We start from the raw sequence: 13,433 nt of genomic DNA, 5'->3' as shown, positions 1-13,433 counted from the left end.
TATCACTGAATTTATGTATGGGAAAAGTTGCCAGCCGTACCGAGCCTTCAGGGATTTTCAGCCCGCCTAAGAGCGTCTATCACCGGGGAGGACTGTCCCGCAGCTCCGCCGGCATGCCCCCCAACACTACACGTTTCACATAATTTTGAAGGAATAAACAGAATTTAAAATATTAATTTACCTGTTTCTGGTAACGGCTCCCCGGAGACGTGAGCCTCAGCCGAGTCAGCCTCCTTGTTTTTGAAAAAACGTCTTATATCCATGATCTTTCGTGTTGTTGCTAAAACATCTCCCTCCAGCGCGCCAACGGTTTAGATACCAGAAGAGCCTAGTGACGCGAGGCTATTAGCCAATAAAACACGGATGCTTCACGCAACCCCTCTCTCTGATTAACCAGTCTCGACGTCATCCTGTGTTGCATTCACTGAAAATGGAAAACTACAACTTCTTTAGTGGCTCGTTAATGTACAGTTATCATTATTTCTTCTGAAGTTGAATTATCCGGGGCTTAAGAAAAAACATTCGGGGCTAAAGCCCCGGATGCCCAGGCCAGGCGACGCCACTGGTTTTTAGCCATAGGTAAATTAAATTTCACTTTCTCTGCGCCTGATGTTCTGCTCTTCCATCTGTGCTTAGAGTATGCTCTGCATGGAGCAAAGATTAACCAAATGGTAAATATATTCCAACAGTCCACCTATTGAACAGTATAGCTCCAAACAAAGAAAATCAAAACATGGCTGCAGATATTTTGATTGTGGTGGGCCATGAAAAAATTTAGCTTATGCTGAAAATGTTCTTTTATGACAGATCTCCATGAAAACTTGTCCAAAATTTTAAAAAATCAACGGGAGACCATCTGCTGGCACTGTGGTAAACTAACCAAAAGCACATCTTGTTTGACCCTGTGTAACTATGGAAACTGTTACTTTTAACCCTGCATGGGGAAATACGGAGCACCCCTGCTATTTGCATGTTTTAAAACCTTGGGGTATTTTGCAGCAGCACAAGAATACATTACAGCATTCTTTCATTGATGTATTCAGGGGTGAGTAGTAATGCGTTACAAATAACGCACAAGTGTAAAAAAAAAAAAAGTCTATTTTTTGAGGAAGTAGTACTTTCATGTTTCTTTTTTTTTTTTAAATTGTACTTGTAGTCTTTATTCAAGTATATTTTGAGCCAGTAATCTACTTTTTACCTAACCACATTTGCCATTTATACCGTCAATGACTATGAGGAGTCAAAACACCGTGACATATCATGTCACTAACATTAACCACTTTCTGACTCCTCTTCTTCCTCTGTGGGACTGAGGGCTGCAATGATATCTCTCCATCTCATTTTGTCCTTGGCAACATGCTGCTCCTCTCCCCATGACAGCTGCATCTTGTCCAGTAGTAGACATACCAGTTAGCAGGGATGTTTCTAGCTTTTTGGGGGTCATATGCAAAATCTTGTTTTGTCTCCCTATTTTGATCTCTCATGAATACACACCAAATCGTCATATATTCCATATGAGACCAAATACTACATTTTATACATAAATACATTAATTTTGATTAATTTTGCTGAATTGGTAAAATTAAAATCAAAGTGTTTATGGCCCCATTAAAAAGTCACTTGTCTGCTCGCCTATGCCAGGCTCTGTCAGAAGATACTTGCGACCTGGCCTAACAACTTTTCTGGGAGAAATCCTGGATTGAAGTAAGCTGTGAATACTTTAACAAACTGCTGTCCATTATGGACAATGCCTGCTACTTCTGCACAGCACACTCACTAAGCAGAAGAATATGTTCAGTGGCAGACTGCTCTCCCAGTCCAGCTCAACAGACAGACTGAAGAAGTCTTTTGTCCCCCAGTCCATGAGGCTACTTAACTCCTCCCAGCAACAGCAGGTTGGAATGGACAGGCAGCCAGACTGTCAATCAGTTTCTGGTTGTTAATCTTGCACAATTTGAATTTACATTTTCTTTATATATTTACATCCTATTGTATTTGTATTTATTTAGATATTCATCTCTTGTTAGCACTTCATATTTAACCTACTGTGCATTTTCTGTTTTCCAGCATTCCTTATTACTTATGTAAAAACAGTTTTTACTTATTGAATATGGGGTGCTGTTTGTTAAGTGGCTCATGCTGAAAATAACAACAATAACAATGTTTAAAAAAGTGTTGTGAATTTTTTAACGTCACCTTTTACCACATTTACAGCAATATTTGTTAACTTAGAAATATATTAAATAGTTAAATCTAAATGTTAAATGTGGCACCTAAATGTTAAATGTTAAATCTAAATATTAAATCTAAATCTAAATGTTAAATCTAAATGCTAAATCTAAATCTAAATATTAAATCTAAATCTAAATGCTAAATCTAAATCTGAATGTTAAATGTTAAATCTAAATGTTCTGGGTGAAACTAAATATTTAGCTAATATGCAAATTCACACTGCCGGTCACCGAAAGTACCAAAATAAAAGCTCGAGATGGTCAGACTGTGTTTATAGAATCAAATAACAAATTAAAACCAACTTATCGGGGGAAATGAACACTTGAACATACGTTAGCGTGATAATAACTACCTAAAATAACAAAAAACATGTTTGGAGAAATTTTATTTGACGTGTACTTTGAGTTGTTATTGTCCCTTTGGAGGGAATCACCTTGTTGTTTACAAATACTTCTGGGTAGAAAACCAGCAGAGTTTAGCTACGTATGAATATCTCACATTTTTCACGTCACTATATCATTGTTTAGACTAATCTGGTGTTTGTAAAGTCTATAAGCACAATGATTGAACAAACATTACTATTTCTGTGTGCACGTTTTGTAATTAATAACATGGTTATCGTAGATTAGTTGGGCTAACCGTTAGCTGTTAGCCCCATTAGCGGTGTCTGTAATGACTCTAACTCTAAACGGTCTGTGAAAAAAATATTCTTTTCCAGCGGATGTCTTAGTTACAACATGATTGAACTAACTGGAGTAGTTTCATGTCATATCCGACAACGGGAGGCTTTTAACAGATGACATCCTGATGTTAGCTTTGCTCCTGCTGTTAGCTGACCCTGTCAGCTGCGACCACTACCCAGATAGCACACATACATCTAGCCGACATTGGCCCGATGTATCAAGTTTAGATCGTTAAGACGTAGCAGGGAGAGCGTTTGCTCATTGCCAAGACGTCGCTGAGACGTCGGCCTTTAATCGAAAATGACCACCATGCGACGTTCAAACGATCAATAAAAAGCTGCACTCAGTAGGCGATCCTTCATTAATATTAATATGCTTTGTTAATTACGACCTTTATTCATTTAGGTTGGACCTTTCAAACTACAACTATTTCACCATTCAATGTGAGAAATTAATGCTAACATTCAAAAATAACTGTCTGTTACCCTATTTCGTATGTAAGTGTGCACAATGAAGAGACAAAAGTCAATTTGAGAAACTTTATTTTCAAATTTCCACAAACAATAACTGACGGCCAGTCCGCTTCTCCTGGCAGCCTGCAAGATACAGAAAAGATGATGAGCACATAACTTCAAGAAACAAATCCCAACTTCACCACTGTATTTTTTTAAGCATTTCAGCTGTCTTTTAGCCAGATTGAAGGCTTTGGGTCCGTCACTCTGCTTCATTCAGTGTGGAAACTGTTAAATAACGGGATCCGGCGTTAACTCCGTTAACTGTTAACAGCAGCTCAACAATCAGTCCTTCATCTCGGAAAAACAGTGGCTTCAAAACTGCGCTATTACCTGTAGCCACCGGGTCAGTTTGCTTTGCAGAGGAGGAGACCTCGACTGATAAATTGCCCATAAAATCACATTACCAACATACCGAAGGCATCCTTAATTTCACTATTTGACCTCTGCGCTCCTCTCTGCGCTTGTCACCCACACTTAAGCATCCGTCCAGGGCCCCGGAGGTCAGGCCGGGGGGGCCGGGGACCACGGGTGGCAGCTCTGAGCACTTCCACTTTAACCCAAAACGAGTGTTCACAATAACCAGATGAGCAGATAACGTCAACTAGGGAAAATAAAATGAAAACACCACAGTTATAGCCTGTTAGCTAACATGAGCTAAACTGCTAAAGTAGCTAACAGCTAACAAAAGATTAGCCGATGGGGAGCTGTGCTAAGCTATATACACCCAGTTGTGCTTCGCCACTCACCAGGAACCCCTTTTAACGGTCACAGAAGAAACAACAAAGCTATTTTCTGCCAATTTATTCCAGTAGAGCTTACCTGAATCCAACTGCGATGAGATGCTGTGTCCTGCGAGCTCAGTTCCAAACAAAAACCGCGGAGATGAAATTCCGCCTTCAGTGGTGACTTCCGTATGTGGGCAGACATTCTATGGCACAGGGCTGACTCAAAGCCGACGTAACAGAGACGTTTGATGAGCTGGGACAAAAGAGTATTAAATTTAAAGATATCCGCCCATGCGGCCGACGCTTGTCAGACGTTATAAATTCAGGGCCGATGTGTCATCCTCAGGCCGACATCGGCCAGATGTATGTGTGCTATCTGGGTATGCTTTCTAGACATTGTAATTTCCCAAAACTGAATAAATACCACACATAGCGACACAAAACTGCTTTGCTAGCTCAATCATGTTGTAACTAAGACATCCGCTGAAAAAAAAATTTTTTTCACAGACCGTTTAGAGTTAATGAGTCATTACAGACACCGCTAATGGGGCTAACAGCTAAAGGTTAGCCCAACTAATCTACGATAACCATGTTATTAATTACAAAACGTGCACACAGAAATAGCAATGTTTGTTCAATCATTGTGCTTATAGACTTTACAAACACCAGATTAGTCTAAACGATGATATAGTGACGTGAAAAATGTGAGATATTCATACGTAGCTAAACTCTGCTGGTTTTCTACCCAGAAGTATTTGTAAACAACAAGGTGATTCCCTCCAAAGGGACAATAACAACTCAAAGTACACGTCAAATAAAATTTCTCCAAACATGTTTTTTGTTATTTTAGGTAGTTATTATCACGCTAACGTATGTTCAAGTGTTCATTTCCCCCGATAAGTTGGTTTTAATTTGTTATTTGATTCTCGAGCTTTTATTTTGGTACTTCCGGTAACCGGCAGTGTGAATTTGCATATTAGCTAAATATTTAGTTTCACCCAGAACATTTAGATTTAACATTTAACATTTAGATTTAGCATTTAGATTTAGATTTAATATTTAGATTTAACATTAACATTGTTTGAAGCTAAATGTGGCAAAATGTTGATGTTATTTTCAGCGTGAGCCACTTTACAAACCCCATAATTGAACACCTCCTAAAAAAATCTGTATATGCACTGGCATCTGTATGTATATTTATCTTCAACTGCATTTATTTTATCCATAGCAATGTATTCATTACTCCTGCACTGCTCTTACACTTCAATTTAATAACCTTACATTGCAATACCTGGGCTGTTGACCACCTAAATTTGCACTACCATCATCAGCATATCTACTGTAGTAACAGCTCTCTGTAGTATCACTTCACTGCTGTGTTTATATTCTAATGTTTTATTTTCTTTTATTCTCTATCCCTGTGTGTAGCTGTGTTTTTGTATGTGCTAAGCTACTGGGTGGCTTAATATACCTTGAGATTAATAAAGTATCCATCCATCGTAGTTCGCTAGCTAATGTTAGCTATGTTAATTTTTCATGTGCAACGTTTATCTTTGATGTTTTGATAATGAAGACAGGGCAGATAAGAAGAGATGGAGAAGGGTTGGGAGATTATTCATATCTCAGTTGTATAAGCTGTTCTTATCTGTTTAATTAGCTGACCTGCTGATCAAAACATATGCTGTTCTTTCATTATTTTGCACTGGACCGAATGAAAAGTAAAGTAATTTCATAACCAGGTACTTTTTTACTTTTACTTGAGTAGGTTTTTCCAATGGTAATTTTCACTTTTACTTGAATATTTTTTTATGGGAGTAATTGGACTTTAAGTTGAATATAGATTTTCAGTGTTCTTACCACCACCGTGTCAAGGGTTGAGTGCAGACCTAAATGCAACACACTGAGGCAGGCAGACAGTTGGTAGTTAGCTTTAATGCTTACACCAATATGCAACAGTTCTGGGGTCTTTAAATTTAGCTTGCTTGTACTTACAGCAGTAAGTGAGTGAGACGAGAACAGGTGGTCAACACTTGAGAGCAGTTTGAGAGCTGGGGATTGTACTATGAGTGCAGGTGGGTTTGTCGTGAGGCTGGTAGTGGAGTGGAGACTGAAGTAGCTAGCCAACCCAGGACAGCTGAGGTAAGCAGGACTGGTGTAGCACCGTGCAGCCACAGAGCCAAGCAGACAAGAACCAAGAAGGGAGCGGGCAAGACTCAGAGTTGGACACACAAGGCTGAGGTGATTACCAGGGCAGAGACGATGGAGGCAGGTCAGGAACAAGCAGGGTCGGTACCAGGGAATTAAATGAAGTGTGAATGCTGGAAAGTCTTGCATGAAATCAAAGAACAATCTGGCACTCAGGGAAAGGCAGCAGCTCCTTATATGCAGGGAGTGCTGATGAGAGGCAGTTGTGTGCACAGGTGAGAGGAGTTGTGTTGATGAGGGGAGCTTGGCTGGCTGGCAGGGTGCAGGTGAATGGAAATTTACCAGGAGCAGGTGAGGGAGAGAGGGAGACTGTGACACACCGGTATGTTATTCTATTATATTGTGTGTACTTTGTGGCCTGAATTGTTTTATTTTGATTATTTGAAGCGTCGTGTTTTGAGAATGCCTTGTAAATAATGCATATCTTTACTTAGTTCTATTATTTCTTCTTTAGTCTAATTTAATTAGCTGTATTTGATCATTTCCAGAGACGCATCCGCCAGTCCCAGTCTTTGTGTGCTGGAGAACAAGAATATGTTCACAAGAGAAAACAAGTAGTTCTGGAGTCACTCAGAAGGCTGGGGATCAACTGTGCTGCAGTAAGACAGAAACCTCTCACACTTTCCTTTTTGTCTCTGTCTCTTCCTCTTTTCTTATTTTTTCTTTAGGAATGTGTCATGTCTGAACTAGGCCATTAACAGAAAAGTTGATTTGTCGACATGTTGACGTCAGTGGCACAAGTTGACACCCCCCGGGAGGAGTCGACAAGTCGTGTGAATGCAATCGCTGCCTCTGATTGGCTTACGCTGATACTTTATCCGTAAAGTGAACATACTCGGGCGTACAATAAGCGGAGCAGACTCCGCGAGGAATGTCCGCAGTCATTTGGGCTTTCATAGTCGAGTGCACTTCCACGTTGTAGTTTCCTGTAAAAATGTCTGTGAAAAATCCCCGCGATGTGAAAAATACATGCAGAGCAGTCACTGCTGCGCGGAGTCTGCGCGGTCGTAAAATCTGAGCTTTGAGCACACAGGGCTTGCGGACGTCTGCTTAAAGTCCGCGCGGACCTCCGCAGAGTCCGTTCAGCCTGAGTATGTTCGGGCCTTGACAAACACACATTACATGTGTGGAGATACTTCACTTTCCTCCGCCATGTCAATGTGATAACGTCATCAAATGACTTGTCGACTCGACTTCGACTTTATTGATAGATAAGTCAACCTGAAAAAAAATCAAAGTCGTTAATGCCCTAGTCTGAACAAATGTCCTCTCTCACATGTACAGTATGTTATAATGATCTCTCTTTATATATCACCAATATCTGTTCTCTACATGACTTTTATAAGCATCATAGACTCTCATTGGAACAGAGTGGACTCCATCACATCCTCAAGTCGTGATTTGGCTTGTTGAAAGTAACGTACATATTCTCTGTACTGAAGCTGTATTGTTGTTTGGTAGCAGATACTGTGGGAAGTTACTAAAAGCTGAAATCTAGGGATGCACCGAATATTCGATAACCGAATATATTCGGCCGAATATTGCAAAAAAACACATTCAGTATTCGGTGGAATAAGTTAAAAGCAAGGCCGAATAATAGCGGTGTGTTTTGATAATGCAATCAAACAGCGTGCCGTGACGCACAAAGTAAAATGTCGGCAGTGTGGCGATCTGTCCCTCACTGCATTTGCGACTAAAAATAATTTTGAGCGAGCAAAATAGGCTTAAATCATTCAGCACGCTGTGCGAGCAGCCAACAGATTTCAACCACCAGCAGAAACGAAAGGCGAATCCCATCGGTTGTGGGTTGAACGGGGGTCACAGACACAGACAGTAATGTATTCTTGTCAAATATGGCGGCCATCGGCTTACCGGCGACGGATAAGTCAGCTCCAATAATATCCTCTTCTTGGCGTGTGGACTGCCCAGAAGTACATGGACAGCCGAGCCAGCCAAACACAGGTATGTGACGTGTCAGAGGAGAAACGAGCCATTCATGGCCCACAAACCTCACCGCACTTTAGGGACTGTTCTTTACTTATGAAGGGACTGTCAGGGGAGGAGGGTGGCTGGTTGATTTTTATTTTATTTATTTATTTTATTTTGATCCCCCCTATGTTAATCACTCATTGATGCTGTTTTTGAAGTATGAATAAGTCAGTAAGTAATTTATTCCATTGAAATATCATTGATGCAGCCTATAATAGAAAAGTGATTTATCTTTTCATAAATGACAAAAGGCACATCTGCCTCATTTTTGCTGTCGTGATTTATAAAGTGAAGTAAGTATAGTGAAGTATGATTTATAAAGTGAAGTAAGTATAGTGAAGTATAGTGATTTATCTTTTCATAAATGACAAAAGGCACATCTGCCTCATTTTTGCTGTGGTATCGTGATACTACTCAGAACCGTGATATTTTCATTGGTATCGTACAGTGGGATCCAATTTTGGTACCGTGACAACACTAATCTGGAGGCATAAAAAAATAAGCCGAAGCAGCCTATATTTTTGTCAATAAAAAAATATGGTAATCTAACCGCAAATGTTGGAGGAACTCCAGCCACCTTCCCTCTTCCCTCTTCCCTGTGTGACACGGTTAAGAGCCACACCGCCTGCGGAAGCACCGTGAATAGCCTCGAAGCGCCGAGAAGTGAAGCCAGTTTCCTTTCGGTGCCATGTTAACCGATTGTGTCATCCACACTGGCCGCGCCGCACAGCTCCGCCGCCGGCCCTGCAGCGATCATTTCGGCGTCTGGTCTATTTTCTGCGCGAGCCGCGAGCGAATGTGTCAAGCTCGGTAGTGACCCATGATGGAAAAACAGCCCCAAATGTGACGGAGACAACAGCTGGGAGCAGAACCGCTTGTCGACCAGCGTGGAGAAATGCGCGTCTGATGTGAACGGAAGTGCTCTGGCTCGCGGGAGAATTTCCATGCGCTGCGCTTCGCAGGCAGGGCAGGCCCTGGCGTTATGGGCGGTTTTCCAAGCCTCTGTCGGCACAATTAATATAACGGCCGGGATCCACCAGGCACGTCAGCGGCACGACACGTCTACAGCGCGAGTCCCGTAGCAGCTCGCCCCCCTGTTAATCAATTACAGCGGCTCCACCGGCAATGGGAGCGGCGCAACAACCCCCGTCTGTCGCGCGACAACTCTCTATTTTACGCGGCTCTTCTATTTTTGTTGCGCTGTGCTCCCCTACGCGACCCTCCGGCAGATAAAAACTACATGAAATAGTGTGCTAAACGAGCACAATGTGTTTTTAAATTAATAAACCATTATCATAGGTGATATGTGATGATTTTTTTTCATGCATTTACCCATGTTTATCCGTGACATTGTGTAAATGTCCGTGGCGGACATTTGAAAGCGAGTAGATGACAAACAGTACAGTAAACTTGTAGATAACTCAAATATATGTAATAACTTAGGTGGAAAATGCTTTAACATTTCTTTCAGCCTACATGCAGCCTCTCAGCTCGGCGGTAAACAACCCTGCTGGCTTCTCTACATGTCGCTTCCGTACGCAGTCAGTGGAGCCCCAATAAATACGCTGCGACGCTACGCTGACGTGACGCTTACGTTTGCAGCCGGTGGAGCCCGGTCGTTAAGTCCCACTGTCGGCAACGTTGAAATAAGTCAAAGTGTGGAGGAGACAGACCGGGAAAAACGGCGGACATTCGGGGAGGCCTGCTCTGTTCTCCCCGCAGTTAGGGACCGTTCGCCACGGTACCGCTGCTGGGCAGGGTGGAAGTCCTGCAGAGTTTCAGAGGACCTGGAGAATGTTTTAGGATAGTAATAACATTATATAAGATAATCATATTGCAAAGATAATATATATAAGATAATAACATTAAAGACAAAATTAAATTGCAGTACTTTTTCAAAACTTGATGATTTTACCTTTCTGTACATTTTGTATACAAATTCATTAAATAATTTTGCTTGTAAATGTCTATTTGCATCATGTTTATTACGGAAAACACATTATTTGATCAATTTACATTGTGCCTCTAAAGTTCTTTGTGCGCTCCTTACTTTTTCAACTTAGGAGCACATGTGCTCCTTGGGAAAAAAGTTAGCATCAAGCCCTGCACTACAATGTTTAAAAAGCACACTATCAAAGAAAACACTGAGCAAAGATGACCAGAGCATTTAGTTTTTACACTGTCTCAAACCAAACAACCCTGAGCAGGACAGTAGCAAAACAATGGAACAAAATACACAAACTAGAAAGGACGGCAGAGAAGAAAAGCCATACACCAATTTAGCTGGACTAGAGCCACAAAAGGGTCCACAGACTGAGATCAATGCAAAAACAGTCTGTTTATTTAAGACATTTGTGACTGATTCCTGCAGTCAGTAAGCCAATAACACACTCCCTCAAAACTTATGACATCTGTGTTATTGTGCTGTGTGATCACACTGCACATTTTAGAGTGTAATATTATAGTGACCATTCCAAGGCACACCTGTGTAGTAATGATGCTGTGTAATCACCAACTTAATATGCCACACCTGTAAGGTAGATGGATTATCTAGGTAAAGGAGAAGTGCTCACTAACACAGATTTTAACAAATTTGCAACCAGAATTTGACAGAAATATCTTTTGAGTGCAGAAAGGAAAGTCTCAGATCTTTCACTTGAACCTATGATAAATGAGAGCAAAAACAAGAGTGATGCATTTAAATTTATGTTCAGTGTGATTTAATAAGGTTATAGTCTGTCAGAAATGACTGGGAGGAAGAGAGAAACAATTGTTAATACAGCTTCAATCTGATGAGAATTTTGAGTTACTGTCGCACAAAAGAGGACATCAATACATTGTATCATTCCAATGCATGTCTAAAGGGATGGAGAGTTCAAAAACCCAATAACCACTAATAACCTCATAAATAACCATAACAATGAAGTAAAATAATTATGGTAATAATATTGAAGACAATCTTTTACAGCTGACTGTCCAAGGCAATTAGCTTAACAGCTATGAAACTAGTCATCCCTCCATCATGTTTCCAACAAGGATTCGGTTCCCCACATCGCTCTGTTGGCATCAGGAGGTGGCCAGAGGGCAGCTGTGGGTCTGGTGGGTTCCCTCTATCAGATGGAAAAGGAAGATCTGTTGGACACTCTGCTCTACCTCGGAGGAGTTTCTGGGTCAACATGGTAAAAATAATCACACTTGCACACATAAACAGGAGAATGTGTATGCATGAAATCTGAACAGATGGACAAGCCACAACACAGAGTGGAATCAACGATTGTATTAAATTCTGAGGTTTATTTTACAGCATTTCTTTTTTACTGTGAAGAAAGACAGAGTCTATGTGAGTAGAGATGGTTATGACATGCAGGACACAGGACTTAAGATCTTACTGGTACATGGAATTATAATGCAAATTTAGAAGGCAAATTTTGATCTAATATATTACTATTGATCAAATGCTGTATTTGCATTAAGACTGATACTGATATAGTTTAGATGCTGGGAGTCACCATCTTTTAAAATCTGTTATCTTGATGCACAATTTAATTATCTTGGGATAACCATGCTGAAAACCTATGTAACATTTTCTGTGTGATAAGATAATCATTCAGTTGCATATATATATTTAAAATAACGAGATTAATTTGTGAAAAAGATAAAAACAAAATTAAGAGTCTATACTCATGCTAGCAATTCTGTGAGGCTGTGCTTAGACACACCTGCACTTTGAGCTTAATGCCAACATCAGCATGCTAACATTTGCACAGTGAAATGCTAAATGTTAACATGCTGATGCTAGCCTCTTTTGCATTAGCTCCTGTAATTCAATCTCTCATTTAGCATTTTTTCCTTCCGACAATGGCAATTATGTTCCAGCCTAAATGAGACTTACAATAGAAGAGGCTCACACATAGAGTTGCACATTTGAGGGTCTTTTAATCCCATGAGAAAAGCTGTAGAATTGATACAGCATGACAATTTATAGTGTCTGACAAACAAGCAGTATCAATTCACAAATTCGTGACACTCCTACAAGCCTTCCCATACATACACATTCTAAGGGCTTCCCATCACTTAAACTGCTGCTTCCTGTTATTCAGATAAACAGATCTGGGAACATTTGCGTCTCCTCTGTTAGCACTTGCCCAGATTTGGCTGGGGTCATGTCAGGTCATCTACACTACATTAGCATGTACACATATTTGGTCGGGCTCAAGTTAGGTCACCTGCACTATACCATCAGTCTTTCTAAAAAAGAGCAAAATTCAATTATGCTACTATGCATATTCTAAGATTAATGAACATCTACTACACCACTTGTTATCACTGGTTGAGCAAAGTTTAACAATCGTTAATGTCAGAGCTAGTCTGTAGATGCAGAGGAGGTTGTTCCTTCTCTATTTTTGAGAGGCGAGAATGAGATCACAGTATTACAAATGGTTAACTGGCTTAACTGGAGTAACCGTTTCCTCAAATTTAGCACAAACATCCACTTGGACTCAATAATGAACTGATTAGATTCTGGTGGTCAAAGGTCATGGTCACTGTTACATTGTATCCATTGTTGGGAACATAAATTCAGGGTGTCACACTGAGGCACCAATTATGTAGGGAACAACAATATTAGGCCTCACCAAGGGGACACCATTAAAGTTGTAAACTGACTATCGGAAATAATTAATAATAATTAATAATTATGTTAAATAATGTGACTTAATAAACATGAAATCACCTTGTGGGGCACCATTCCCGTAAAGGAAAAATGATAGCCAGTTAAAGATATCAGTCTCATAAATTATGCTAAACTATTAATTTGGAATTTTTGATTAATTAAATGAATGACAATAACCAAAATTAACAGTAAAGCCTGAAGGATCTTGGAGTTCTTGACTCAGCAGAGGTTGACTATTCATTCACTCTTGTGCAATATTAAACAGACAGCAGGTATGATTCCAAAAATTATATTTATTCATAAAGTGAGCAAAACAAAACCAAAACACACAAATTCTAACTAGCTACATACAAGCTTGGGGTGTGTGTGTGTGTGTGTGTGTGTGTGTGTGTGTGTGTGTGTGTGCGCGCAC

The 13,433-nt window shown here is 40.3% G+C and overlaps 1 protein-coding gene across 4 annotated transcripts in view; it reads left to right on the top strand.

The window, feature by feature from the left end:
• The window catches only part of LOC125885353 (cytosolic phospholipase A2 gamma-like), a 65,021-nt gene that overhangs the window by 9,429 nt on the left and 42,159 nt on the right, over positions 1 to 13,433 (top strand). For 3 of the 4 annotated variants that reach the window (XM_049570839.1, XM_049570842.1, XM_049570838.1), the window contains exons 2-3: positions 6,849 to 6,959; positions 11,386 to 11,528. In XM_049570839.1, the coding sequence (XP_049426796.1) occupies positions 6,849 to 6,959; positions 11,386 to 11,528 (254 nt within the window). The remainder of the gene's footprint in view (positions 1 to 6,848; positions 6,960 to 11,385; positions 11,529 to 13,433) is intronic. The other variant, XM_049570841.1, reaches the window with a different exon arrangement.

Source organism: Epinephelus fuscoguttatus, unplaced genomic scaffold (assembly GCF_011397635.1).
Source record: "Epinephelus fuscoguttatus unplaced genomic scaffold, E.fuscoguttatus.final_Chr_v1 AP022699.1".
NCBI classification, from domain to species: Eukaryota; Metazoa; Chordata; class Actinopteri; order Perciformes; family Serranidae; genus Epinephelus; species Epinephelus fuscoguttatus.
This window is presented reverse-complemented; position numbering and strand designations above follow the sequence as displayed.